Source organism: Vanellus vanellus (genome assembly GCF_965231255.1).
Source record: "Vanellus vanellus genome assembly, chromosome: 10".
NCBI lineage: Eukaryota > Metazoa > Chordata > Aves > Charadriiformes > Charadriidae > Vanellus > Vanellus vanellus.
In genome coordinates, this window is record NC_138915.1 from 4,592,433 (window position 1) to 4,620,321 (window position 27,889).

The 27,889-nt window shown below is 38.5% G+C and overlaps 1 protein-coding gene and 1 long non-coding RNA gene across 4 annotated transcripts in view; one reads left to right on the plus strand and one right to left on the minus strand.

The window, feature by feature from the left end:
• On the minus strand, positions 1–24,336 carry LOC309676048. The gene is made up of 3 exons (XR_014269559.1): positions 24,266–24,336; positions 18,843–18,919; positions 1–30 (listed from the first exon to the last, which is right to left on the minus strand). It is a non-coding gene; the product is annotated as an uncharacterized lncRNA (long non-coding RNA).
• ACSL4 (acyl-CoA synthetase long chain family member 4) overlaps positions 1–25,841 on the plus strand; it is a 41,923-nt gene extending 16,082 nt beyond the window's left edge. Inside the window, exons 3-17 of one of the 3 annotated variants that reach the window (XM_082488498.1) lie at positions 5,975–6,022; positions 9,507–9,746; positions 10,047–10,224; positions 11,999–12,108; positions 12,200–12,338; positions 13,779–13,929; positions 15,103–15,226; positions 16,017–16,088; positions 19,244–19,383; positions 19,858–20,030; positions 20,230–20,304; positions 20,520–20,711; positions 21,259–21,373; positions 22,103–22,260; positions 24,144–25,841. In XM_082488498.1, coding sequence (XP_082344624.1) covers positions 9,519–9,746; positions 10,047–10,224; positions 11,999–12,108; positions 12,200–12,338; positions 13,779–13,929; positions 15,103–15,226; positions 16,017–16,088; positions 19,244–19,383; positions 19,858–20,030; positions 20,230–20,304; positions 20,520–20,711; positions 21,259–21,373; positions 22,103–22,260; positions 24,144–24,301 — 2,013 coding nt within the window. In that variant the 5' untranslated portion in view covers positions 5,975–6,022; positions 9,507–9,518 and the 3' untranslated portion in view covers positions 24,302–25,841. Of the gene's footprint in view, positions 1–5,974; positions 6,023–9,503; positions 9,747–10,046; positions 10,225–11,998; positions 12,109–12,199; positions 12,339–13,778; positions 13,930–15,102; positions 15,227–16,016; positions 16,089–19,243; positions 19,384–19,857; positions 20,031–20,229; positions 20,305–20,519; positions 20,712–21,258; positions 21,374–22,102; positions 22,261–24,143 lie in introns of those variants that run through there. The other 2 variants (XM_082488499.1, XM_082488497.1) reach the window with 2 other exon arrangements.
• Positions 25,842–27,889: the final 2,048 nt, after the last annotated feature.

The following is a 27,889-nucleotide window of genomic DNA, read 5'->3' on the forward strand; positions in this document are numbered from 1 at the left end:
GTGAAATGGTGGCATAGTTTAAGAAGTTACCTGAAAGAAATAACTTGTGTGAGTGTTACTAGTCCCTTTCAATGCAAAGTAAAACTGCTCGACTTCAAACACCACAGAACATTATGCCAGCTTTCAGATGTCGTTATTCCACCCAGAAAAAAATGGAGGGAACAGCTTCAAGTTCAGTGTGGTCTCACTTGTGCTTTTGCAATGTTTTACTTCTCCCTTTTCTAGCTGAAATGTCCTTTTTTTGGCCTGTAATCAGTATCTTTAATCACATTTTCAAGTTAGAATCGCCCTTAAAAATGAAAATTTTAAATGTAATCTGCTTATAAAAATTAGGTTTAAATGCTTCTTTGTAGTTATGTATTATGCTAGAGACTGCACAAATGATACAGACCTATACAGAATAGTCTGGATGTTCAGTACTCTTATTATTATTATTTTACTTTATTTTTGTTTAATCTGCTTCATTTGTAATGCTTAAAAATACAACAAAGATAAAGAGGGGAATCTCCAGTCTGTAGTTTCAAACATGTAGTACAGGTAAATGCAAAGATCTTGTCTTGTAATATGCTCCAAAACAATAGGTGTGATAACAGGCTTTGGAGTTTATCTGAAGTTGCTTAAAATAAGAGAATGTTTTTAGAAAGCTTGAACTTATCAAGTCTGTACTCAAAGGAAGCATGATTTTCATGGGGGGAAACATGCACCAAAACCTGTATGAAATCAATGAAATGTATGAAACTGGTTTTAGTATAAATTGTATTTATTAGGGGATTATGTGATTTGGGGTATCAAGTTTCTCAAGGACAGTGTTTGCGGGCACAAAAAATGTTGTGGAAGATGTGGCAAATTGGGCTTTATATTTATAGGGCTTAAACTGATTTGATCTTCTAGACTGTATAATTCAGCAACCTTAGGAGAGGCCACTACTTTGGTATTTTTGCAAAGCAGTTTAATACTGAGTAAGAAACAGAAGATTAAAAGATGGGGATAACTTAAATCTCACTAGTTGGATCATCAGAGCCCTGCAAGTCACAGCCTTTCCGTTGCAAAATGGTTGCGTAGCCGAACACAGAACTAGTCAGTCTATCCATTTTGCATTACATACGGGAAGAAAGAGATTATCAGGTCTTATTGGACTGTTTACATAGCTTTTGCTGGAGAACTTCCACGGCCACATATCCTCTAAAATTTGTCCTCGATCATGCTGCTTGCCTTTGCGTGTGCTTGTTTTTACAAGTGGGGTGGAAACAGTACAATTGCTTATCTCCACTGTTGACACGTTGGAGCAAGAGTAACATTTGCCATAAGGCCTGATGAGATGGGGGGGGTATATGCGGAGGGGATCAGGCTGAAGTAAATACTTCCCTATTAGTATAGAATAGGCATTTTCCTTTTTAATTTTTGTGCCCTCTAGTCCAAGTATATTTTGTAGGTGTTTGAGGAGTTTTGAGGCAATATCGGTATTTTTCAGTTGCAGATTTTCTCCTTTTCCATCCTCTTCTGAAATCTTGTCTGTCCGAGCCACCAGTCCTTACTATGTTCGTTAACTAAAATGCCAGTGAGACAAAAGGATGCCTCTCACTTACTTCCTTCACCACAAAAAAAGCATTGAAACAACTGGATTTGCTGTTAGAGCGACTGCGAGCATTCCTACTACCGTAGGATAAATTGGAGTGACTCGAAACCTTGTGTGCCACAGGCTTTTGATGGGCTCACAGCAAAACCAGCACAGAGTGAGTACGGGCTTGTGAGAGAGCAAGCGCTGGAGTCAATGAGCTTCAGGTATTTCCAGTGCAGACTCTGGATAGAATTTAATGAGGCAAGAGTTAACAGAGGTGGACCTAGAGGAAATACTTTCCCAATTCATCGTGTTCTCAATGGGCAGTTTTGAGCTGTGGAATGCTGTGGCCTTTTATGCTTTCTGCCTTTGGGGCACACAAACAGCTCTTACCCTTTCACCAAATATTTGCTTGCCCTTATGGTACAAGATTAGGAGAGAGAGTTTCACACCAGCCTGTTAGATAATTGAGAAATACTGGGTAAGCCTGCCTGGTCTGGCTTCCATTACAATAGTTGTTGCAGCAATAGATGTATGACACTTGACACTTACAAACTGATTTATTTTTTCCTGATGGACATTAAGTTCTGAGGTAGTAAAACAGAAGTAGTGACTATAAAGGACAACAATATTTTTCTTGAAACCAAATATAAATCTCATATTTGCTTAGTAGCTAAGTAAAACATTGTATTAACTACTTTGTTTTTTTAAGCAGCAGTAAGAGAAACAAGATTTCCTAATACTACTTGTGGTTTTGCTATTTCAAACAGAATGTATATATTTAAACAGGGACCCTCGACTTACATCAGGATCCACTATACCTGACTTCCCCTCTCCCTGTTTGTGGGTACTAATATTTATGCTGCACAGACGTAGTAAGAGCTCTCGAAAGTTCTCAGGCTTTGAGCTGCTATTGCATTGGTAGAGCACAGAAGTATGTCTGAAACCTGCTGGCGTTTGATTAGATTACCTCTGGAGTGTTCATTGCTTTGACATACAAAATTGTGTAAGAGGAAAATATATAGAAATCTGCCTGTGAGAAAGGAACTTTTTTTTCTACCATGAGTAACTTGCTTAATATGGGCAGAGTTTGTTTTCATAAAACACTGACATCATGTAAAAACTGAATAATTTCCCTTAGTTTTTCTTCTTTCAACCTTTCTAACCCCCAAAAAAGTTGTAATTACCCACAAGATTCTTCTAACTTTTATTGCTATTTAATCACAGTCTTCTCATCTGTAGAAATGTTCTCTCGTTCTTGTGTGTGACAGGTATAAATTTGGAAAAAGCAAAATTTGTAGAGAGAGCGCCTTGTAGTATGCACTCATTTGTTTATTGCATTTAAGCTTGCTGCATTTTCCTGGCAATGTGATATTTCTCAGTCTTTCAGTAATTTCGTTTTGAAATCCTAGGCTTTTTCAGTTCTAGTACTGGAACAAATCCAGGACTACTAGATAATGATTAAATTCCTTTCCAAAAACTGACTGTAACTAATAACCCATGTACTTATTCAGGTCAACTCACATTTTTTTCACTGTGCAGAACCACCTTTCCACTTAACAAATTATGAATGCTTACGTGTTTTCCAGAATGTTTAAATCTGCCTGAACGCTAGAGAAATTCTGGAAATAGTTGTTACTTATTCATGCTGGATTGTTTTGGAAGACTTCAGAACTTCCTGAAAGGAGTCAGTGCTGAGTATTTACGCTAAAGCCAAAATTGTGTCTCCATTTGAAGCTGGCGAGAGCTCGGTTGCAGGGGAACCAGGGCTTCCTCCGGTGTTGGTTTTAAACTAAACAGGTTGTCTTCACAAACTAGAATTCTATCCTTTTCCTGTCTAATGTCACCTTTTGTACTAGAAGACCTTCCTTCAATGAGAAAAGGTTTTAAAAGTTGCAATTAATGTTTGAAGTAGATTGGAAAAAGAAATGTGTTACCTACTAATCACGCTATTATTACATAGTAAATTGGATCCCTGGAAGCTTTTTAACACAAGAGGAAGTACAATGAACACTGGTATTCATATACTTTCAATATTAAACCGTTACAGTATTTTGGACTTGGGCTAATTAAGGCCTTTCCTAGCGAAGATAATGATTTGCTGCCTTATTAAAATTAAACTGCATAGGATAAAATTTCTAGCCACAGATACTTCTTTAGGTTTTGAGTTCCACCTAGAAATTCTAGTTGTGTGTGCAAATGCTGGATAAGTTGATTCTGTTCTGCTCTAGTAGTTAAATGCAGAGAAGATTAAGGCACTTCCTCCTCTGCAAATAGTCGCTTCCAGAAGTATAAACCCTCTCCATGTTCTCCCCACACGCACACTCTTGCTCTTATTTGGTCTCATAAGCTTTTCCACACACACACTCTTGCTCTTATTTAGTCTCATAAGCTTTTGTGATTATTTAAAAGTTATTTTTCTATGTAAAAAAAAAAAAAAAAAAAGTTGCTACTTGTTTCTTAGATTTTCAGTTAAATTAATGAACAATTGCAAAGAGAGGAGTTTCTCTTCTGTGCCAAAACCTGTGCTCTGATTTCAGACTTTGTTCTGTGGCCCTGGCTGCAGGATGAGACTAGAGCGTTGGCTATTATCTGTCTCTGGAGCTTTTAATTGAGGATATTAAAGTCCGATTATACTCAAAGAACATCTCTTCCATCTGTGGCAGTCTGTAAAATACAGTGCCAGTGCTTGTATGAGCATTCGCATCGGTTATTTATTTTCTATAGTGAGCTTGAACTATGGGATTTTTGTAAACACCCAGCATATAAGAGTAATAAGGAAAATATTACCTCACGAGTGATGTTTCCAATACAAACACTGTAACATATCATTGCAAACGATAAATGAACTCTAGTCTAGCGAGTTACCGTTTCAAAATTGCTAGACGCTTATTCACCTGAGGGAAATCCCTGGGAGATGCTGAAAACGCAGCTGTCTAGGAGAGAAACTACATCTAGGTTGGGTTGGGCTTTTTCTTAGACTGCAGGCATGCCTGGTACACACGGATTGCTGTCGCTGGGAACGCGCGTTTCCTGCACCAAGAACTGGAAGCTCTGCTGTCTCCAAAACAGATAGATAAGCGTCTAAATAGGCTAGTTACTTTGCACAATTAAGAGAAATAATGAACTTTGTAAGTCAACATAAAATATTGCAGAATCTAAATATGCTAGTGTTAACATAAGTTTTACTTTGATACAATGAAATTTTTCATGTGAGTGCTATGTTTTCTTTTATTTGTGAGGAAAGAGGAAGTTTATAGAGAACATAACTGTTATACGTTACTAATATGTAGTTGTCTTGCCTTGAAGGTATCCTTGATCGTGCAGTGATGAGAACATTGCATCTCCTCTCTCTTAAAGTCTAATTGAACTTAAATAGGGGAATGAAGGCATAAGGTGTAATTTGAATAGCTAAGTTTGGCTTCTAACCAAATGGAATTGGTATGGATGTACTTTCGCAAGTTTAGTATGTCGCTTTGTAATGCATTATATGGAAAATATGATAAATCCTTATTTGGCATGAGTTTGGGATGGTCCTGTTATGGATCAAAATCTTATACAGCCACAAGCAAGTGCCAGTAACACTAAGGGCATTATTATGCCTCTTATTTATTTCATATTTCAAGAGAAAATGTTTGTAGGAGAATGTTGTAAGGGATGTTTAACACAATTTCAGTCTGTAAAAACTGGTACCTTGTTTGAAATCTTAGACTTATGGGAAAGGCTAATAAAATGTAAGCAGCTTAAACATCAGTTAAAAGCTTTCTGTATATAAAACCAAGTAGTCCAGGAGACCGATTATGCAGTAGACTTTTTGAAGGGATATCTGTATAGTTGCATATAGGCATCATTTTTTCCGCTGGTCATGGAACCAGTGAAGCCTCGCTGCCCACATAACTGTGCTTTTGTTCCGTATGCTCTTCTCTTACCTCAGTACCCAAACTCTATTTCATGTTCCTTATGACTCTTTTGGGCATTGTATGCTACGGATAGTCCTGAGTTACTGTTTCTAGTGATACTCATCCATCAGGAATGATAAAGGTCTTGTTGCTTCTGCCCTGAGACAGAAGAACGGACTGTATGGAATCTGAAAGTCTGTTTCTTGCCTTTTTTAAAAAAATTACTTTAAGCTTTTGTTCATAGCTTTATTCAGAACATGTTTAAACAGGAGGGGTTCCCACAAAAATTAAACTACTTTTGGGTATCTTCATCTTTATCCGTACTCTGTAAGTTTACAAGCTTAGTCTTTTCCAACACTGCTCCCCTCTTGTAATGGATAGCTTGTGCCACCTTTGTCTAAATTCATAGGCTGTTCTTCTTCAGAAGCATTAGGGCAGAAATTCTAAAGATTCCTCCTTCCTGCAAGGCAAAAAAACTCCCAACCTCTAATATTATTTTTTTTCTGTTTTAATATAGATCTAATCAACACTAAAAAAAACCTCAGTCATCGCTGTGAGAACCCTTGTAAGTATACCTCTGTGTGTGTCAGTTTGTATATGAGTATGTTCAAAGGAAAAAGCCAAGTTTGTCTTTTTGGGACTTACTAAGTCTGATTTCTGTTAAGAATTACACCTCATTTTTTGTCAAGATAGAAACACTTTAAAATACCACAATTGTGTACAAGTTAGTTGTTACCTGTTTTTATAAACACTTTTTAAAGTATTTCAAACATCTGAAATTTCAGAATTAAAGAAATGCAACCTTTAACTTTTGCTAATGTGTACAGTAACACAACTGGCAGCGAGTTAAAAGTGTTTTCAACAGGGTGCCAGTTTTAGGACAAAACAATCATTCTTTCCCATTAAGGCCTTTTTATCATTACTTGATTATTTCAGGCAGTATTTTAAACATTTTAATGAGGTTTTTAGCATGTTAGAAAGTTGTTCCAGTAAACCGCAAAGGTTCTTAAGTTAGTGTTTAACACTGAGTTGGGTTTTGTTGCTTAGCTTGAAGATCGTCTCGCGTTCCGTGCATGTACAAAGATTTATTAGATGACATTAGTAGGATGTAAGTTTTCAAACACAGTCCTCTTTTCACAGTCTTACATTCATTCTGCAACCCAGTTCAGTTTTAAAGACCTCGTATTGATAATCAGTAATAAAGTGTGAATTGGATATTGTGAAATACCCATTTAAATCATGAGGGTACTGTTATGACTCATTGTGTTGTTTGCACCTCATCAGTGCTTAGATGACAAGAGGAGCAGGTGCCCATCATTCTACATATGGTAAAACCAGGGGCAGCTCTTACCCTAAAGATTTCAGTTCAATTCACTGTTGCTCAGATGCAATAAGAAAGAGTGGAATATAGCAGTGGAAAGATGAGATAATTGCAATAAGTATATATTAATAGATACCATTAGTCAATATAGATTTAATTAGAAAGTAGTGAGCAAATCAATGTGTGAAAATACAATATTCAGTTCTTTGTTGTAGTAACATGTACACAGAAAATACTCTGAAAATTTTGTGGTTGTTCAGTGTTGTACAAGCTGCTAAATAGCTTAAATATAATTTATAAAATTAATGTACAGGAGATTAAATTGAATGGAAAAGTTAGTAAATGTCTTTTTATAGCATCGGCCAGTCTGGAACACTGGCTAAAGAATTTAAGTAAATATGAGCCCATTCCTCTCCTCCCATTTTAAATTAGTTCGTTCTTGATTATTAGCGAGTAGGTTTTTACCGGTAGGACTACTTATGAAAAAGCTACTACTCAGCCAGAATAAAAGCTATGGTACTGTCTCATCGTATTACGTTGTCTGCATTAGTCCAACAAGTCTGACTTTTATCCAAGTCATTGTGTCTGGTCATAGGCTTTTTGCTGGAAGGTGAAGAGCAGTGAGAGTTCTCCATGGGGTTTATTTTAATGTGTAGCATTGTGTCTAATCATGGGCATGCACTGAGGTTTTCTGACTGCAGTCTTAGCGCTATGGCTGGCTTTTGTTTTAAATACAAGCTCAACTCTTGCTTTCGGAGCACTGAATTAACTGGAATGAAAATATCATACAAGATTTGTAATATAAACCAGTAAACCTTCATTTTCGAGAACTGGAGCTTAGGGAAGTAGAACGATACCTCTTCTGGTGAGGTTTCGCTGTATGCTGAGCAGTTGATGATGATGTTAACTAAAGCAGAATAAGCGGAAGCATTTTGAAAAGAATGTAGCATTCACTTTTTATAAAAAGAAATATGCAGAATACTCTTTTTTCTGAACACGTTTGAGCTCAGTACATTTTACTGTCACTCAATCGTAATATATTCTATAGGTTTAATTTAAAAAATTAATGGGGTGTTAAATTAAATTAACTAAAACGTTAGTTTAAGTATCTGCAGATCTCTTAATCTTACATTACATTAAATGCTGTTGATATTGGCTACAACGCAACTGCAGATATTGAAATTCTTATTAAAATCCCCAACAACCTGTTAATAGATTTTTTCTTATGTTGGTAGTAACAGTTGTCTCGTTTAACCTGAAATGTTAATTGTAGCCTCCCTCATCGCCTGAGGGTGGCAAAGATGTTAATAAAGGTACACTTTGAGGTGTGCCCACGTTCTTTTAATTCTCAATAGAGCCCTGAAAGTTTCCCTATTCTCATCAGTTCTGTTGAGCAGCTTCTGTCCACGAAAGACCGGGCTTTGCAATAAGCTGCTCCGCACCACTCGCTCCCCTGTGTGTCCGAGGTACTGCTCTTTTGTTGGTGCACCTTTTGTTTTTCCTGCTGTGTGCACCGTTCATGCCGTGTTTGCATGCTGTGTTTGCGTGCCATCCAGGTGAAGATAAGAACCCGTACCTTTTGCCTGCCAGTGCGGGCCGGTTACAGACCACTGGGCTAGCCGCAGCTGTGGTTTGCTATGATGCCTTTGTTTTTCTCCCTCTCACCTGCGGTCTTTATTCAGGCCCAGTTCTCGTGCAGACAAAATCTTGCCAAACTGTGCTTTATTTTAAATTGGATTAAATTGGTCAAATTGGATTCCATTTTCCATACCTGGAATGCATTGAAGTAGTTTTTGGAGGAGGAAAAGCAAATCTATGTAAACCCTTTCCAAGAGTCTGACGTTCACAGTTAAAAAGTAATAGATTAAAACTTCAGTTGCTGGGGCAAAGTTAATAAAGCAGTTTTGGAATATATAGTGTTTAGATTACAACATGTAGACTTTTGAGGACTCTATATCAAGATACACTTTAATCTGAATATAAATTGATAATATTCTGAAAAGCAGTAAAGAAATCTACTGTATCTTTTCTCTGTAGTACAAATATTTAGGGGGAAAACAACTGTTGACCTTTCCTATTATTATGCAACTGTAGCATTACTCAAGTAGTTTAAACACAATATTATGATGTGAAGGACACACTGCATCTCAACAGCCCTGAACTATTCAAACAGAGATAGTGGGGAAAAGCCTTTGAAAAGTAAATATTTGTGGATGCAACAAACAAGTATGGAAAAGATTGATCCTCTTTCGTCTTCAGAGCAGTAGGCTGCTGTATTGTGCAGTGTACATGCCTCTTAAATCAGTTACTTCAGTCTCCTTTGTCTTGATGCGTTTGAAGTAAACTCTTAGAAGGACTAAAACTAATGGATTGACTGTAATATTACTAATTTGATTCTTTTTTCTTTTTTTTTTCCTGCTCTCTGCTTGGCTCTGGTCTTCACCCACAGGTGTCCACTGTTGGCTCTCAAAGGTTACTAAAATTCTAGCAGCTGCTCTGAAACAGAACTACCTAAGCTTGACTTACTGTTGCTTCTTCCTACACCATACTGCACTGCTGCTTTGCTCTTGCCTGCTTCGGAACACAATAAGAGAGTTTGCTTTTTTAAATACCTGCAATGAAACTTAGGCTAGAAGGATATGCCATTCTCTTGCTGCCTGTGTACTTGTTAATATCTGTGTACAGTATGCTTGTATTTATTCCATGGTATTTTCTTACCAATGCTAAGAAGAAAAAGGCTATGGCAAAACGTTTAAAAGCTAAACCCATCTCGGACAAACCTGGAAGCCCCTACCGGTCTGTCACTCATCTTGACTCACTAGCAAACATAAACATTCCTGGAGCAGACACATTGGACAAGCTGTTTGACCATGCTTTAGCAAAGTTTGGGAAGAAGGACTGTCTTGGGACCAGAGAAATACTGAGTGAAGAAAATGAAATGCAACCAAATGGAAAAGTGTTCAAAAAGGTAAAACTTACAATTTTTTACTTAATTCTGATTTGGGTTTGACCTGCTTTGCATCTTGCCTCAACAGTGCAGGTCTCCTTAGAGGTCTTCCTTAGTCATCCTCTTATGGTATAAAACATCTATTTTATAGTAGTTAAAGAATAACAGAATACAAGATGCACTATTTATTCTACTTCAAGAAACATGAAAACGATTTTTTGTTTCTTTTAATGAATGGCAGTGTGTGTGCTTACAGTGTTATGGCGGTAGAGCTGTACCAACACCTTCTTGTTATCACAATTATTTTTTTTCCCTCACCAGTTAATTTTAGGAACTTACAGATGGTTATCCTATGAAGAAGTAAATGAGAAAGTGAATCGCTTGGGGAGTGGATTGACTGCCCTGGGATTAACCCCAAAGAGCACCGTTGTCATATTCTGTGAGACCCGAGCAGAATGGATGATTGCAGCTCTCACCTGCTTCAAGTACAACTTCCCTCGTGAGTGCTGAACTTGTTTACATGTACTTTAGAACCATTTCTCAGCACTGGTTTGGCTGTTAAGTGTTTTGAATCCGCCAATCCTGTCATTGATGGTGTAAGAATTTCATAAACTTTCTCTGCCTACGGTCTTACTCCTAGAAGTTTCCAGTCTATTCTGTGCATTGCAGAGATCCCTAAAATTAACTTGCTCGTACTTATGAGACTGTTTTTTCTGATTTTATTGTAGTAATGTTCTAGATGTTAGAATGACAGAACAGTATGGTGGTTATTCAGTTTTTTTTTTTTAAAATACTCTGAAGATGTCAGTAGTTGCGTTTCTCCCCCCAAAATGTGGAATGTGTTTATAGTATTTTCTGTCTGTATCCTGACTTATGCATGTGAAACAAGAAATGGTTATTGGAAGAGAGAGGAATGATACAGTAATCAAAATCATACGCTAGTCTGAGGGGGGGGTTGGTGACATTTTCAGCTGTTTGAGTTCATTACAATTATGTATATGGGTTTTTTCTTTTTTTTTTTAATTTTTATTTAAGCTGTCAAAAATCTGTAATCTGACGTAATGAATCCAAACTTCTGGGTGAAGTGGCAAAGGTTACTATGCGCTCACATGCCCAGCCTGCATACAACACACGATGACCCATTATTTTCACTGCCGCCTTACACTCTTGCTTGCACTAGGCTGCCTCTTTCTTGCAGTATTCATAATAGCTGACTGTGCGAGGAGAAGGTTGCACACTAGAGTATGCAGAGAGGCTGTTAAAGGGTAATAATGGAAGAGCTGATGTTGCTATTGAAGTAGGAGAGGATGGTTAATTTGGTCTTGATGTTCACGCTTTGAGAGGCAGGAAGAATCAGCTATATAACATTACTCTCTTTTTGTCCCTTCCACTTCAACCCTATTTCACAGGAATATTAAATTCCTTTAATGGCCTTTGGAGGTTAGAGTTTGAGATAGCAGACAATACTACAGGAAGGTATTTTTTTCCAATAGAGAGGTGATAGAAAGAGTGAACTCCTCGGTGCCTGTGAGGTAGCCAGTCAGGGTTAAAAATAATCTAGCAATGTGAAAAACAGTCTGATTTTCTGCCTTGCCCCCATCAATAATTTCATGGGAGCAAGCAAAGTAGCTGACGCTGCTGGAAAAGCTGCCTGTAGAAGTGCATAGCTTTAAGCTGTGACTGGTGCCCTGTGACGTTTAGAGCGTCACCTCTCCCCCCGCGTTCTGGCTGCAGAGAGGTCAGGGGCAGGACGCATGTTCTCAGTTGCTTACTGCGTGATTGCTTAGGGCATTAGTGCTGGGTTTTAGTGGATCTCTTTCTTTTGATGATTTCTCTTCTCCTGTAGAACAGACAATTTCAGTTGGAAAGGACCTACAACAATCATCTAGTCCAACTGCCTGACCAATTCAGGGCTCAGCAAAAGTTAAGGCATGTTGTTAAGGGCATTGTCCAAACGCCTCTCAAACACTGACAGGCCTGGGGCATCGACCACCTCTCTAGGAAGCCTGTTCCAGTGTTTGACCACCCTGTCAGTAAAGAAATGCTTCCTATACAACTGTCCTCCTCGTTTGAGGCGTCTCTTGTGGCATAAAATTCTGATGTGGAAAGATTCAAAGCTGGTTTGTTTCCAAATTAGAAAATTCCCCATTGAGCTAATTTTATGCCCCCACCGGCTCCTCCCACAGTGCTTTCCAGTGAGCTACAACAAGAGTTTCTGTATTTAGTATTACTTTAACGTTTCTTTCCTGTTCTCCCTCCCCTCGCTGTATCAGTTGTTACGTTGTATGCCACCCTGGGTGAAGAGGCAGTAACCTATGGTCTCAATGAGTGTGGAGCATCATATCTGGTCACCAGCGTAGAACTTCTCGAGAGCAAGCTTAAGGTAATTTGGTACTAGCTTCACCTGCTTACAAGCAACCCTGTAATAATTTTACAGTGCAGTCAGCGCTAAAAATGTCATTTCTCTTTTATAGACTGCATTGCCACAGGTCTCCTGTCTTAAACATATAATTTATGTGGACAAGAAGACTATCAATAAATCGGAATACCCTGAAAATGTGGAGATTCATAGCATGCAGACAGTAGAAGAGCTGGGAGCCAAACCAGAAAACTGTAAGTGAATCACTTCACAGAGAATTAAGCAAGCAATGTTAACAGTGAAATCAGACCCAGGTTAAGAGGGACGCGTAGCAGAAAAAACCCCACCCATGCAGGTCTCTAACACAAAGGCAGTGGCAGATTGCCAGTTCATCCTCTGGCTTCTTTAATAAACAGAATATTTGTTTGATCTCTATTTATTGTCCTGCACCTTTGTTCAAGTGTCAGGTATTTCAGGATAAAACTTGTATTTTTAACTTCTAAACCATAACCAGAATAATTTAATTTTAAGACTCCACCTTTGTTTTAGGAAGTGAAATAGAATCCAGTGCAGCGTTCCATTTTCTGCTACTTTTACCTTTTATTCATCTTACGTTCACTATTTTTCCTAAGAAAAGAGGATAAAGCACTTGAGGGTTTTTTGTTTGTTTGTTTTTTTAACCAGTCTGTAGCTGAAAAGCACACTGGGCTAGAGGAATGGACGTTAACATCCCTTGCTGCATTCAGCAGCCAGGAGTGACTGTAAACATCTCCTGTAAGGAAGGAAAAACCAACCCTGATCATCTCTTTTCCTTAACTCAGCAGTCTGTGCTTTGCCAGATCTCCTTTGTCTCGGATAAAAGAGGAGATAAACTAGCAAAGGAGCTTTTTGCAGGGGAAGCACATGTTAATTACAACTGCTTATCTTTGATCAGTTTAAGGTACAGATACAAACCAGCAGTTATCTTGAGGGGTGGTGTTCTGTGGCTTTTTTTCCATAAAAACCCTGCTTCCCTTGCAGGCACTTTGGCTCCATCTATAGCTGTGAAAGCCATGAAAGCTAATAACTTTCATCGTAAGAATAAATGCCAAGGAATTAAAACAAAAATCAAAAGTCAAGCAGTGTAAGCTTACTGCTTCTCAAAAAAAAAAAAAAAAAAAAAAAACCAAACAAAAAAAAAAACCAACACCACACCAAAACAGGAAAAAAAAATAGTCGTCAGCTCTACAACCCTACAACCTTGGCTTTGGAAGAGCCACTGACAGAAACGCTGACTTGCAGCTTTTTAGGGTGTTGGGTTTTTTGTGCTTTTGTGTTCGTTTCTTTTTTGTCCTCAACCTGTTGTTTCTCTCCAGTACTGTATTTCTCCCCTTCGCTGCCCTTGGCAGGTTTACTTGGTCTTCCAAAGGCTTTTTCTATGAAGCTTTCAGTCACCTATAAGACATAATGGCAAAAGTATCACCCCAATTGCGTAGATGCCCAAATACTTGTCTTTCCTTTCAAAATCTGCCTTCCCTCACTTCCCCTCTCCATCACTGACTTCTGCATCCACCACTGAGCAGCACGTTGTGCTTACCTTTGCTGGAGCACCTGTTTCACACTGGCTACAGACGTTTTCACGTTGATTAATTACAGAAATAACAATTTAGAAAGCAGGTAAGAATCAATAACGATTTTCCTCCTGTATTTTGTAGCAAGCATTCTGCCAAGCAGACCTGTTCCTACAGACTTGGCTTTAGTAATGTACACCAGTGGCTCTACCGGGAGACCTAAAGGAGTGATGATGATGCATAAAAACTTAATAGCTGGAATGACAGGACAGTGCGAGAGAATACCTGGACTGGGGTAAGAAACACTGAGTTGTCATGTGCATGGAGAGCTAGAACCTCCAAAAGTACACAAGTTTATAGAAAGTCTGTTGTTGGCATCGGGTGTTAGCAAGTTTCTTCATTTTATTGTGAGTCCACTAATCTTTAATTTATAAGAAATACCTTGTGTTTGTGAACTTACCCTGTCGTTTGAAAAGGACGCCCTTCTAGCTCGTCTCACATGCTGTTCCTACTTTTTTTTTTATTATTACCCTTACCTTTAGGTCTGTGATGAATTTTTGTGCTCTTGTGCATCAGAAGATGCCACCAGATAAGGAGACTTCTCATCTAGTCACACTTGAGAAAAATTTTTTAGATGTTTTCAGACAGCTAGAATGACTTTAGGAAGTCTGTCGGAGCCTACCGCTTCCATTGATCTAGAGACACCACTGCTGGATAGATAACGCACATGCTGCAGAATCTGCTCAAGTATACTTTACTAAATGAGCAGAGAAGTAATAAATTGTGCATTGATGATAGTAAAACCAACTGCAAATTCTCTGACATTAATATTTTGAGGATGTCTTTCATGAATGTGGGTGTGTTTTCATGAATATGTGTTCATGAAGTGTTTAATAGCTGAAATAAGATACCTTGCTGAACTCCTTTTGTGATAGGATATAAAACCAGTTCTGACATGATGCTGAAAGCTTCTGGTAAGTTACAGCTCTGAGTTTCTTGCTGAGAACTCTCTTAAGAAATTATTTCCTGAAATAAGCCTCAGTGCTTCAGTGATCAGCTCGCTCTCTGCTAAACTGTTTTAGAAGGAGATGCTACGATGACTGTCAAGAACTTGTAAATCATTAGTAATTATTTTAAAATACAGTGATTTCATCCTTAATTTCATACCTGGGACGACAACTCCCACAAAGAGAGGCAATAGCAGTGCAGCACTAAGGAATCTTTGAGTTTTCTAGAAAACAAGGCAAATCCTGTAATTGATACTGATTTCAGTAAGGCAGGATTTTCCTCGTTTCGTTTATAAACTGTGGTTTGAAACCACACCCTTCTTGCATGCAGAAGAATAAGCCTCACTTGTGTGATCCAAGTCTTTCAAAAAGTAATATCTAAGCACACAATGAAACTGTCATACAGTATTTTCAGGCCACTTGTGCATCATTGTTAATTAGATAACCCTCTCCTTTCCTAGGCCCAAGGATACTTACATCGGTTATTTGCCTCTGGCCCATGTATTAGAATTGACAGCAGAAATTTCTTGCATCACGTACGGCTGCAGGATTGGCTATTCCTCTCCGCTCACACTGTCGGATCAGGTGAGGAGCATGGGGAAAGCAAAACCAAACTTCAGCTTTGGCAGTCTGCATTCTCCTGGCTTAGTGACCCTCTTTCATTAAAGAAATGCTGATGTATATGGCACGCTTCAGAAATGTAATTTTTTTTCTCAGAAAATGATGCAAATTAACAATGAACTATAGCAGCAGGTCATACCATATAAATTTTATTAAAACCTTTACTTATATGATACTTAGGAAGTCTAAAAGAAAACCTAATAAACATGTATAGCATTATCCAGTGGATATCAGGATAAGAACAGCTATTAATGGATTAGCTGAACATAAGACTGTTTGAAGTGATTTAAAGTTTTTGGTCTCACTTTATCAGTTCTTTATCCAGTTATTGTAGATCTATTTAGCCCTTTGCTTTCTTCCATTTAACAATGAAGATAAATAAGAGCAAATTAAGCTGGGAAAGAACGCTTCCTTAGGTTTTGCTAGTATAGAAATTGCATTAGGCAAAAGAAAATCCTGGAGGAAGATGGAGGAGAAAGCAAGTGCTGGAGGGAGGAATTAAGAGAAAGATATACAAGGTGGATTTAACCAGGTTGGGCTTGTAAAACATCTAGTATTTTGGTTGGAATTGTTGTTAATAGTTGCTTTTTCCATCACAATGGGAAAACAAATTTACGCAGGAAACGTTTTTCAGAGGGACAGGGGAAGAGATTTAAAGAAATTACATGCTGATATATCTCCCTATTTTTTAGTCCTTTTCTACAGAGCTGCTTAGTTTTCAGCTTCATAAATTGACATTTTTTCCTTATTACAGTCAAGTAAAATTAAGAAGGGAAGCAAAGGAGACTGTACTGTACTTAAGCCTACACTGATGGCAGCTGTGCCTGTAAGTATGCAGAAGCAGATATGTTTAGCAAAAAAATGATGCTTTCTATCTTGTTCGTGCTAGAAAAATCCATTTACTAACATTCTTTCTCTTCATGTGTGAGTAACTGTCACTAATAGGGAAAAAAGCAGAATATAGAAATTCCAGTTGTCACTGCTTGAACCGAGTACTGATGCTGCAGAATATATGTGCATTACAGCCAAGACCCTTTTTGATCCAAAACTGTAGATGTGTCGTAACAGTTACAAGTGATGTTTTACTGGGCTACTGATACAACAGTAGAATACAGAAAGTCTTTGACATTCAGAGTCTGAAACTCCTTTTTGCACAGGGAGAAAGCAGGTGGCTTTGGCAAAGATGGAGACTTTAAAATACGGGCATTTGGCCGAGTTACAGAACTGACCAAGTTAAGCTGTGCTGCCGTAGTTGTTGGGTGCTCAATCACAGCTGCACGTCTCCAAGGGAACACTTAGGTTAAGTGTTTCCTCATGGCTTCCTCTTACAAGAAAAAATGATCGGGAGACTATAACTCCTGTTGCTTCTGTAGCTTAACGTTGGTCTTTGGGTGACCAGACTACTGCATTCCACAAGGTCTTAGTGCTACCCAAAAAATACACAAATGTTTGCATCTTTCTAATGCAAAAAACCTTCCTCGTACATCCTGGAATCACATGTGCCCCTTACGATCATCTCACACCTGTGGCTCATAAGACTGGTAGCACCAGCTTTTGCCACATGGCGGTGGGTGAGTACAAGGATTTAGTCTCATTTAAGAATAGTGAGTTTGGGTAGGATTTGGTTGTTCTGCAGCATCTTTTGGGAATAGCCAAGAGATTACTCGCTTGCATTTTTTGTTTTATAAAATATTAATCATATATATATAGGCTTGGTCTTTTTCGTAACCAAGTGAAAATTAATATGTCTGAAAACCCCAGCTTTTTGGAAAGTAGCAATTTAAATTTATTTCCTGGGGAAAATTCAAGTGCTAGACTACTGTCAAAAATGGTGTAAATTTTAAATATGGACATAATCCCTTTTGGAAGGAATATATTTCATGCATGTGGGAAAAAAAAAAAAAATTCCACACAGACAGTTTCACATGAATTAAATGCAGAACAGAGATAGTGCTGAACCCCACCAAAATGTCTTGATTCTACACAATATTAAAAAGAAGTCAGCAGAGAAAAATGAAAATTGAAACTGATGATCTGTTTTCCGTTGATAGCATACAGGATCTAGAGTTCAACAATCTACAGCAAAGAAGGAAAAACCTTCAGAAAGCCCTAGGGGGAACAGCACTTACATAACATCATCTAATACTTCTCTCCCTAGAACTATTGTCTTTTTTTATCGTCAAAACATTATAACATTACCGTATAACATTAGAACGTATAAGGAGTGAAATGGAAAATAATTCTAACAGAATCCAGAGACACAAATATTTCTAAATATTTGATTCAATCAGAACATTGTAATAACAGTTAATGGTTCCTCTCAGCCTTTGTAATTCTGAATACCTTGTCATGCCTCTGTAGTCTTTCCAAAAAGCTACAATTAATTCTGCTTTAAGATATTTGGCTTTTGGAAATATTAGATGATGTTCTGTGGGTAAACTGGGCTGAAAATAACATACAGTTTTTCTGAAATTCTAGTTTGTCTAAATCCCAATCACGAAGACTTAAAGGAACTACTCGAAAACACTAATGAGAGTTTCTAACAGGACTTTAATATTTTGATCTCTGATATTTCAAAGTACATCATTTTCATAGCTTTCTTTTCAGTTTTAAATTTGATTTTTGTTAAAAAGCACAAATAATTCAAAGCGTTGTGATCTGTGACAAACCAGAAGCAGCCAATCCTTAAACTTCTGTTAAAAACTTCACCAGTCTGAACACTATTAAGTTCTGTGTATCTTAGTGATCTTAAGCTTATTATTTTAATGGAAATTAATTTCTCATCTGTGACAGAATCCCAGACTGGTCAGGGTTGGAAGGGCCCTCTGGAGCTCCCCCAGTGCCACCCCCCGCCAGAGCAGGGGCACCTCCAGCAGTGGCACAGGACGGCGTCCAGGCGGGTTTGAAATGGCTCCAGAGGGGGACGCTCCCCGCCCCCCTCTCTGGGCAGCCTCTGCCAGTGCTCTGCCACCCACACAGGAGAGAAGTTCCTCCTCAGGTTTAGATGGAACTTCCTACGTTCAAGTTTGTGCCCGTTCCCTCTTGTCCTGTCACTGGGCACCACTGAAAAAAGACTGTTCTCATTGTAGTTTCTTTGTCAGGTAACTCGAATTACTGCAGCCACATTGCTCTGAGAGCTGAAAAACTTCCCTGGGGAAAGGAAGTGGTGAGATGCAATCTCTTAGCTCGTCCCCTTGTGCTTGCCAAATTGCTGCGGATAAAGTGCAGCATCAGGACTCCTAAGCACCATAAATGTTGCATGGCACATACCAGCCTTCAGCAAAGAGATTTAGCTAAACTTGAAATCAAAATTCTAAATCAGTTCGTCACATTTTAAGTACAGGTTAAGGTGTTCTCAATAACGTGAGCAATGTAACATAGCAATTGCTATTACACTATGGCGTGTTACCCAAGACTTGTGGCTGATGGAGACAACATCTTCAGAACAAGGGGCAGAAAGTATTTTAAAACCAGATCTGAGGTTTAGAAAGCCGTTTGTAGACACGCGAGGGGTGCTATGAATTACTGCAATATGCCTGAAGGCCCACGATGGTTACTCAATTACTTGCCCTTGACTTACCTGTCTGCCCAGTTCAGGGCAAGTTTTCTAACAGAAGGTTCATGCTACAGCGCGGGGGTTCTTCCTCTCTAGTGATACTGGTGAGAGGAATAAAAAAAGCAAATGGGGAAAAGTAAGGTTAAGTCACTAATTTTCTACTGCATTTTTGATATTTTATTCCACCCATTGCAAATAGCTCCAAGCTGTGATGGTCTATAAATTGACTAACTGATCACACATTAAAAGCATTAGAGCTCAGCATTGCCTAACCAATGATGCAGACATTTTCACTCTTACTGTATTACCCATTTTAAAGGAAGAATTGGGGGGGGGGGTTATCTTATTTTTAACATGGAATTTAATTTACACGTGCTAGTCTATGCTATGTGGTAATTTTCCTTGCTTTTTTTAACACTTTGTAGGAAATAATGGACAGAATTTATAAAAATGTCATGAGTAAAGTTCAAGAGATGAACTATATTCAGAGAACTCTGTTCAAGATAGCCTATGACTACAAATTGGAACAAATCAAGAGGGGGTACGACGCACCTCTGTGCAATGTGTAAGTATAATTCACAGTCCAAGTGTACCTTTTTCCTTGTGATTTGTTAAGACAGTCTAAAAGAAGAATCATCTAAGCTATCCGACATCAGACAGTTCTCATCCAACATGCAAGTATCATCTAATGACTAACGGAAATAATTTAAGTTCTTACTGGAAACGGATAAGATATTTAATGGTAGGAATGACTAATCTTCAGAACAGATGACTTGTTAGTTTTCATTGGATTGCCTTTTTTTTAAGTAATAAAATTGGAATGTTTGTTTAGTTAAGTTACAGGAATTCTGCCATCTTCAATTGTTACACAAGAGGTAATGGGTTTTGGTTATCCCTGCTGTCCACTACAATCTGTGAATGATGAAGTTGATTTTTAAGGTGTTCCAGATAGGAAGGAAGAAAGTTTGTGTCTCTTTCTTTTTATAGAAGTGAGCTGAGTGAATGATTTTTAGTGGTTTTTTTTTTTCCTTCTTTCAAGGCTACTGTTTAAAAAAGTAAAAGCACTACTGGGAGGGAACGTCCGTATGATGCTTTCTGGAGGAGCACCACTCTCGCCTCAAACACAAAGATTCATGAACATCTGTTTTTGCTGTCCTGTTGGTCAAGGCTATGGACTAACAGAAACATGTGGAGCTGGAACAATTACAGAAGGTAGTTAAAATGCTTCTGGAAATACGGAATTTGAGATACAGATATATATGAGGGTTTGTGGGATTTCTGGAAAGTCAAAATAGCTGTAGTTCTTAACTGCAATAAAGTAACTTGAGATAAGCTACCGCTTTATTTATGGTTTGAGTTTATACTTCAAATGACAAAAAATCTCAGTATTCTTCCTTGTTCTCTCCCTAAGTTGCCGATTACAGCACTGGCAGAGTTGGAGCTCCTCTTATTTGTTGTGAAATAAAATTGAGAGACTGGCAAGAAGGTGAGAGTATTCGATGTTTTGATTTCAGAGTAATTAACCACTGCTGGTGGTTCTTTGCCTATGTGCTTAGCGAGGTGTAGCACATGAAGTAATTGTTCTTTATCTTTTGTAATAGTCATCAAATAATTTGCTTGCATTAACTTCAAAGTTTCAAAGTATTTTCTTAGCAGCAGAAGATATGTTAAATAATTACGTGGGTGTTTCCTTGATTTCAGGGGGCTATACCAATAAAGACAAACCTAATCCTAGAGGAGAAATTGTCATTGGTGGTCCTAATGTCTCAATGGGATATTTTAAAAATGAAGAGAAGACAACAGAAGAGTTCTCCATTGATGAGGATGGTCAGAGATGGTTCTGTACGGGAGATATAGGAGAATTTCATCCGGATGGGTGTCTGCAGATCATAGGTTGGCCCCAATTTTTGATATCTTAATCTGTTACGGGATCTTGACTAAACATAAACATAAGCGTGCTATTAATCCTGTTGGCTTTGCCAGGGCTAATCTACTTAAGGTTACCTGCTTGCAGAATCACAGTGTAAAACACATTCCCAAAAGTCCTCACAGCTGTAGGGAAACTTTGGAAGTGATGTGGTTTCCTGTGACATTATCACTATCTAAATTTAGCACATGGACTTTAAAGAATAAATGTAAGATTAATTTCTGGTATTAATTACAAAGCTTTTAAAATCAAAGTCCCCATTGCTTTCATACAAGTTGTGTGACAAGGAGTGTAGTGCCATATAAACTTTTTTACAGAAGCCTTTATAAAGCTGGCAGACATGCTATTAGCTGCTTTCAAATTTTAATAAGATGCTTTAGTTCATGTTTATTAAGAATCTTGCATAGAATTGCACAAAATACATATATAGTGGCTTTGCAGATGAGTCTATGGAAATGCAAAAGTTTGAATGGAACATGCTTTTTTATTTTTTCCTTCCCCCTCGACTCCTAGACCGTAAGAAAGACTTGGTAAAGCTACAAGCAGGAGAATACGTATCTTTGGGCAAAGTAGAGGCAGCACTGAAGAACTGTCCATTGATTGACAATATCTGTGCTTATGCCAAAAGGTAAGAGTGGTATTAATTTAGAAACTCCATTTAGGGTAAACATAAAATATAGGCTCTGACTCACTTCTCTGACGATATACTATAGTTTTCCGTGGTTTCCATTGAACAAATCCCCCCTACCAGAGTGCCAGTTATAAACAGCATCTCTGAAGCAGCACAGGTGCCCAGATTCCATAAAGCCTAAAGAAATTACCTATCTTTTTCTGTTGGCATTTCTCCTACCCTAATACACTCCAGTTCCATCCCACCCCTTCCCCAAACAGATACCATTCTATTTAGCCTGTGTCTGGGCTTTCTGTCAGAATACCAGAGAAAAGGGGATCAGGTGCAAAGTGTCCAGATTAAAAGCTCTCCACTGGGTTTTAGAAATAGTCCCGGTCTCTCCTCTCCCTCCCCTCAATTGAACATGCCACGTGAAGGGAAACTGAGGAGAACTAGCTAAACACTGGATGTAGCTGGGAAGCTAAACTGGGATGTGCACTCGTGAAATTACAGCAAAGCACGATACTGATCAAACCTAACGTTGTAAAACAACTTAGAATAGCTTTGATAAGTCATTAGTTGTGAAGGTTTAACGTACAAGAAGGATTCTATACAGGGGAATAACTATAGTTCAAAAAGCACCATGGATCTGCGTATCTAACATCAAGTAAGCATTTTTAGACCCTGAAATGGAAGTCTTAACTGTTTGGATCTTTTTTCCTTCCTTCTCTTGCCATCCTGTGGTAGCGACCAGTCTTACGTGATCAGTTTTGTGGTTCCGAACCAGAAGAGGCTGACAGCGTTAGCTGAGCAGAAAGGCATCAGTGGAACCTGGGTAGATATTTGTAACAATCCTACAATGGAAGCTGAAATACTGCGAGAGATTAAAGAAGTGGCAAACAAGAGTAAGTAAAGCGGCATTTTGTGCCAGCCAATCTCGTGGTGCTTATCCAGCAAAAACTTTCAGTTATCCTCACTAACTGCTTTACCTTCTTCCTATTGCCTCTGTATCTGCCAAAACTTAATAGCTTAATCAAAGGCAAAGACCACATCAAACTGTTGCCTATTATCCCTGGAATTGACATACATTTTGGTTGTGTTAACTACTTTATCTTCTTTTATTTTCTAAAAAGCTGAGATTGTTTTCAGCTAAATTCTAGAGACGTGTTGCTTGTCTAATACAGTTAAAGTAAGGTCCAAAAGAGTTGTCGATTTTAAAGGAAAGTTACAAGACATTTGCTGGTAAGAAAACTAGTTAAGCAATAGTTTTCAAAGCTTTTTTCCCTATGCAACGTTGTCCCCTACAGCTTTGAACAACCACGATCCTCGTGGCGTAATAGCTTAGAAGCCTGCTGTTCCTTGCTGTGGTACTGAATGAGCAAAAGCCTTAGCAATCCTTTATGGAGCCAAAAAATTAACAAACTAACCAGGAAAAAAAGTCTCTAAAGCATTTGGCACCTCATACAAGGAAGCAGTAAAACTGGACTTAAGAACACGCGAAGCACTGCCGTGGAGAGGAGAATCTGCCTTTTGAAACTGAGAAAACTAGAATGAAAGGCAGTATGAAGTCTTGCCTTTAAGAAAAAGTAAATCAATCCATAGGTCTCAGACTTGGCTTTAAACGCTTTAATCTGTGTTTTTTCAATCATGAACTAGACAAGTTACTATCCATATAGCTTTGTTTATTCAAAATCTTTGCTTACACATTCTTTCTACCTTCTAGATAGTAATCTGCCATTGAGATACAACTGATTCATTTGAAACTTTTTTCCAAAACTATTTTAAAAGAGAGAATTCTCATTTTTAGCAGAACGCACCTCTATCATGAGCAGGCATACATCTACATAAGATGAAAGAGTATATTGCAATACCAGTTTGAAGTTAAAGAAGGGGAGAGCTCCTGGGGACAGCCGTACAGCCAGAAGTCCCAACTGTCCTACTTTTGCTGCCACCCAGAGGCTGCGCTGCCACCAGTGGCCCTAGAAATTCAGATACAAGTCAACGGATGTAGGAGCCTATTATAGGCAGATGTGCAGGACCTGATAGCAAAGTCCATCAAGTATTGCACACATGCAGCAGCTCCCAGCCCTGTTCCCGATGTCCCTGCCCTTCTCCCGACGCAGTTACCTGCCTCCCCCCCTTGCTTGCCCCCCTACGGCCTATTGCCTGGGCAAGAGAGAGGCAGCTCCGGCTGCAGTGAGGCGGCACATGTGCCAAGCCGCTGCTTCCAGCTGAAGGGAAAATAAGTGACTAATGTAACAAAAATACAGATAAGTCCCTTTATTTTGAACTCTAAAACTCTTAGGAAGGAAAAATTTGGGAAAGAATCATTCAACCATGGAAAGTATAGAAATACTTGATTATAATTTAAATATGAGTCTGAGTTAATCTAGTTAATTACCACATTCCGACAATACAGATGCAACTCTAGATTTCAGCATATCCTCTCGCGACAGTAGTCTCAGCTCTTCAGGCTACGCGCTCCTTTTTTTTTTGCAAGCTTTAGACTTTACACTCTCTCATCCAATACAAGCTGTAAGTACAGTGTGTTATTAGAATATCTGCACAGTAACCAGCAGTCAGCACTGGTACAAAATTAAATTTGCTTTCTGCAAGGTTACTTCAGTAAGTAGGTGCTTCATTAAGTAGGACACCATATTATACAAGCTACAGGGTGCTTACCTTAGATTTTTTTTTTTTTTTTTTTTTTTTTTTTAGGTAGCATGAATTAGTATTTCATTTGGCTATGTAATCATAGTCATGCTTTTGTTTCCTCTTGTCCCTGCAGTGAAATTAGAAAGGTTTGAAATACCCATCAAAGTACGGTTAAGCCCTGAACCGTGGACCCCGGAGACTGGGTTAGTAACAGATGCTTTCAAGCTGAAAAGGAAAGAACTGAAAAACCATTACCTCACTGACATCGAAAGAATGTATGGAGGCAAATAAACAAGCTGGGTTGACCAGACGGTTGTGCAGATGGTTCCTTCTCATGCCTCAGTTTTGGATGTCTGTGTATACTGTAGATGTCACACATTCAGAAAATACACCAAATGGATGAATGTTTCCATGATCTCTATCGAGTACAAAAGAGAATATCTTAGAGTCCAAATTCTTAATTACTAGCAGATTAGACACTGATGGTCTTCATAGAGTCTCATGTGATCATCTTCAGTTTTGAGACAGGCATCATTATGTGAAGCAGTATGACCAGGTAACTTTATGATTACTGTGTCTCTAGCATCTTCAGACTGTTCCAACTACTCTTTAATTCATTCTGAATTCTGACCTATATTTCAAAGAGGAAAATTAATGTAGCTGTGATGATTCTTCTGTCATAGTAAGATACTTAACGACAGAGGGGAAAAAAAAGTGTATTTAAAGTCTACCTTTCTCCATTTAAAAACAAGATGACAACATTAGTCAAGAACTTGCTAGAGATCACTAATAACACACTGCTTGAGAATGGACGGATTCTTCTGCACATCAGTTAGTATCTCGATTATTTACAGTGCCTAAAAAAGAATATAAAGTACACTTACTGAAATAAAGGTGAACTGAAAAGCTTTCTAAAAACAAGTTATTTGACATTTCATATTTTAATTCAAGCAGAGCTTTCCCCTGGGACAGCATAAAAAGAAAACAAAGCCTTGCACTGCTACAGGAGGTACTGATGAGACATCACCACCTGAATGCAGAATGCAAAACATGCATCTTGACTGGCAAACAACACTGAAATTGATTTTAGGTTTTGTAGGTTTGGTTTTTTTTTTTTTTGGAGAGGTGGTTGGTGGTTTTGTTTTTAAGGCACTAATCCTCTAGACCTTCACATACATGTGAGCGATGATACAGGTTACCTGTATGTAATTTAGAGGATCAAGGTCTAATTGTCTGTATTTGTGTTATGGAAAGGTATTTCCGTTCACCTTTTAAATATGGTAAGCATAACAAGGCAACCAGAAACTAACAGTAGTTTCCCCGCGTAGTCTTGTTTTACTTACGGAAAAGTAGCCTGTGGCCAGGGAATCTTTGTTTTAGGGAACTTGTAAAAAGGGACAAATCACTCTTTACAGAAATTCATTATAAAAATGTTCTCTTATTAACTGGAAGTCATAGATGTGAAGAAGTGGGAAGATACAATTTAATTATAGTTCATCATTTTGTGTGCAGAATCCTGTACTGTGTCTTCTTCTGAATTGTAACTGAGCTCCCGCATCCCCGCTAGCTCTTCACACTTGAACCATAAATGCTGTAAAAAGTGGAGGCTCTTGATACTGTTCTACTTTGCACTTTCTTAATCGTTTTATATATGTTGCTTACATTTTGTACAGCTGTGGCCCTCAACTGCTATATATTACAAGTTCATTTTAAAGTATTTATAGATTTCTATTCATAATATTTGTGTTGTGTATATGATGGTTAAAAAGAAAAATTATTTGGTATTGTCACTGTACAGAAAGTAAAAGACTTTGTATGATGCTTCTCTTGACCACACTAGCTTGCTGTTTCAGGGCAAGTTTTTCCTCTATCGCATGTACGTGTATTTTTCTTTTTTCCAGTTTAAACATATTTTGACAAAAATAAATCATGGCATATGCTCATTAACTAAACTGCCCCTTCTCCTTGGGACCAACTACAAGCTTCCCCATGCCTAACTCTCCCTGGCCAGTGCACAACACTGCCAGCTCAGCTTCCAAGAACCCTGAGGGGAAAGGGAAAAAGAAAATGTATGTGGTGTATAAAGATGACTGTACGTAGTTGTGCATGGAACTACAGCAGTTGCTGAAAAGAACAAGGAAATAGCTTTTCTAAAAGAGAAAATTATTTTTTTAAGACATACGCGGTTGGTTGATGACAACAGGAAATGCTTCCCATATCAGTGACAGTTTTCAAGTGACTCGGTCCTGGAGCCCCATTACCAATTTTTCCATGTTTAAAATTTGGTGACTGTTGAATAGCCTGTAGTCAGCCTGTTCGCAGCACAACAGTTACAGATACCTAAGAAAGTTCCTTGCACTTGAGTCTGTCAGCAGGTTGTATGATTTTTTTAATTTTTTTTTAAGCCATGAATGTATTTATATGAAATGTATTTTACCTAGACTGCAGGTATCTTCTGTGTCTGGCTTGACCGAGGATTGCTATTTTCAATATGTATATATACATACACAATGGTAACATTTCAAAAGTGGAATACAATTTAAATGGTTCAACAAGTTTGTGTTCTGAAAGGTCTGTATTCATTGCACAAGTTGTCTGTACTGTCCAGCGCCTCACGGTCTCTGAAACTGAACGTACTGTAGAAGAACTTCTCAAAAGCAGCAGCGAGTACGTGCTGCAGATGTTGGAAACAGCCCAGAGTGGGCCTAGAAAGTGGCCTTTCTTTTAAGAAACAAATGTGGATGTGCTGCAAAAGACAATTTGATACATGTCATCTTCTCAAGTATTTTTGGAGAAGGGGAAGGGTTACATCAGGCTGCCTTCAAGTATGGGGATTATTTGCAAAGATGATACTTGCACTTCGGTAAGAACTTTATCCTTATTTTTAATGAATGCTAAGCCTTTTTGTGACAGAGCTTGTTGGAGAGATAAGAAACAGAGAATGAGGAAGAATGTCATTCTCGCCATTAAAAATAAGGAGCTAGGATGCAGATGAAGTGACCATATGTGGCTTCAAAACCATTATGTGGCAGTTACAGATGACATCCTGTGCTTGACCGAAAGGACATACAATACGGGGCTGAAGTGTGAGGGAGCAGTTCATGTACTAAACATGAAGGTTTCAGAAAGCTTAAAGTAGCTGCAACTTTAAATTAAAGTTATCCTCCTGAGTCTGAGAAACGAGTTCAAAAAGAAACAAAATCCAGTTCGGGCATGTCTGATACAAGATTGTATTTAGACCCTCTGCTTCAAAAACCAGGGGCTGGCTAGAGAGAGCCAGAGTGCCAGTACAGTAACGGTGGGACTGGGAAGCTTGGTCTAGGAAGGAAGGAAGAGGAACGGCACATGACAAGGGATGATTAACCTTCAGTTACATACGATGTGACCCCAACAAAGGCATAAAAAAGCTGCCACCAATGGAAGAGGAGGAACAGAGAGCAAGTTCACACTAAGTCATATTTATGATTAGACATTTTAAAAGAAACACAGAACTTTAAAACAATTCCTTACTAAACACTGAACTAGCGTTGCTCAAGATCTCTGCCACCGAAAGTCTGCAGAGCCTCAGAGCCAACGAGGGTTAAACAAACGCCTTCCAGGAGCAGCTTTGGCACAGAACGTGGGGTGGGGGCTGGAAGAGGAGACCTGGTTCCTCCACCGAATGCAGCAGTAACGCTGCAGGTAACAGTAAGGCGTCATTAAATGACTTGCAAGGAAAAAAAGGATAAACAGAGAAAGTAGTGAATTATTCCCTTAGGAGTAGTTGAGGCGGCGTTTAAGCAACCCAATGCAATTGTAGTGCCCGTTACAACATCGGAGAACTTTGAGCATAACATGGTGCAGAGAGCTGCCCACCTGGTGAGCCAATACCTTGAACTG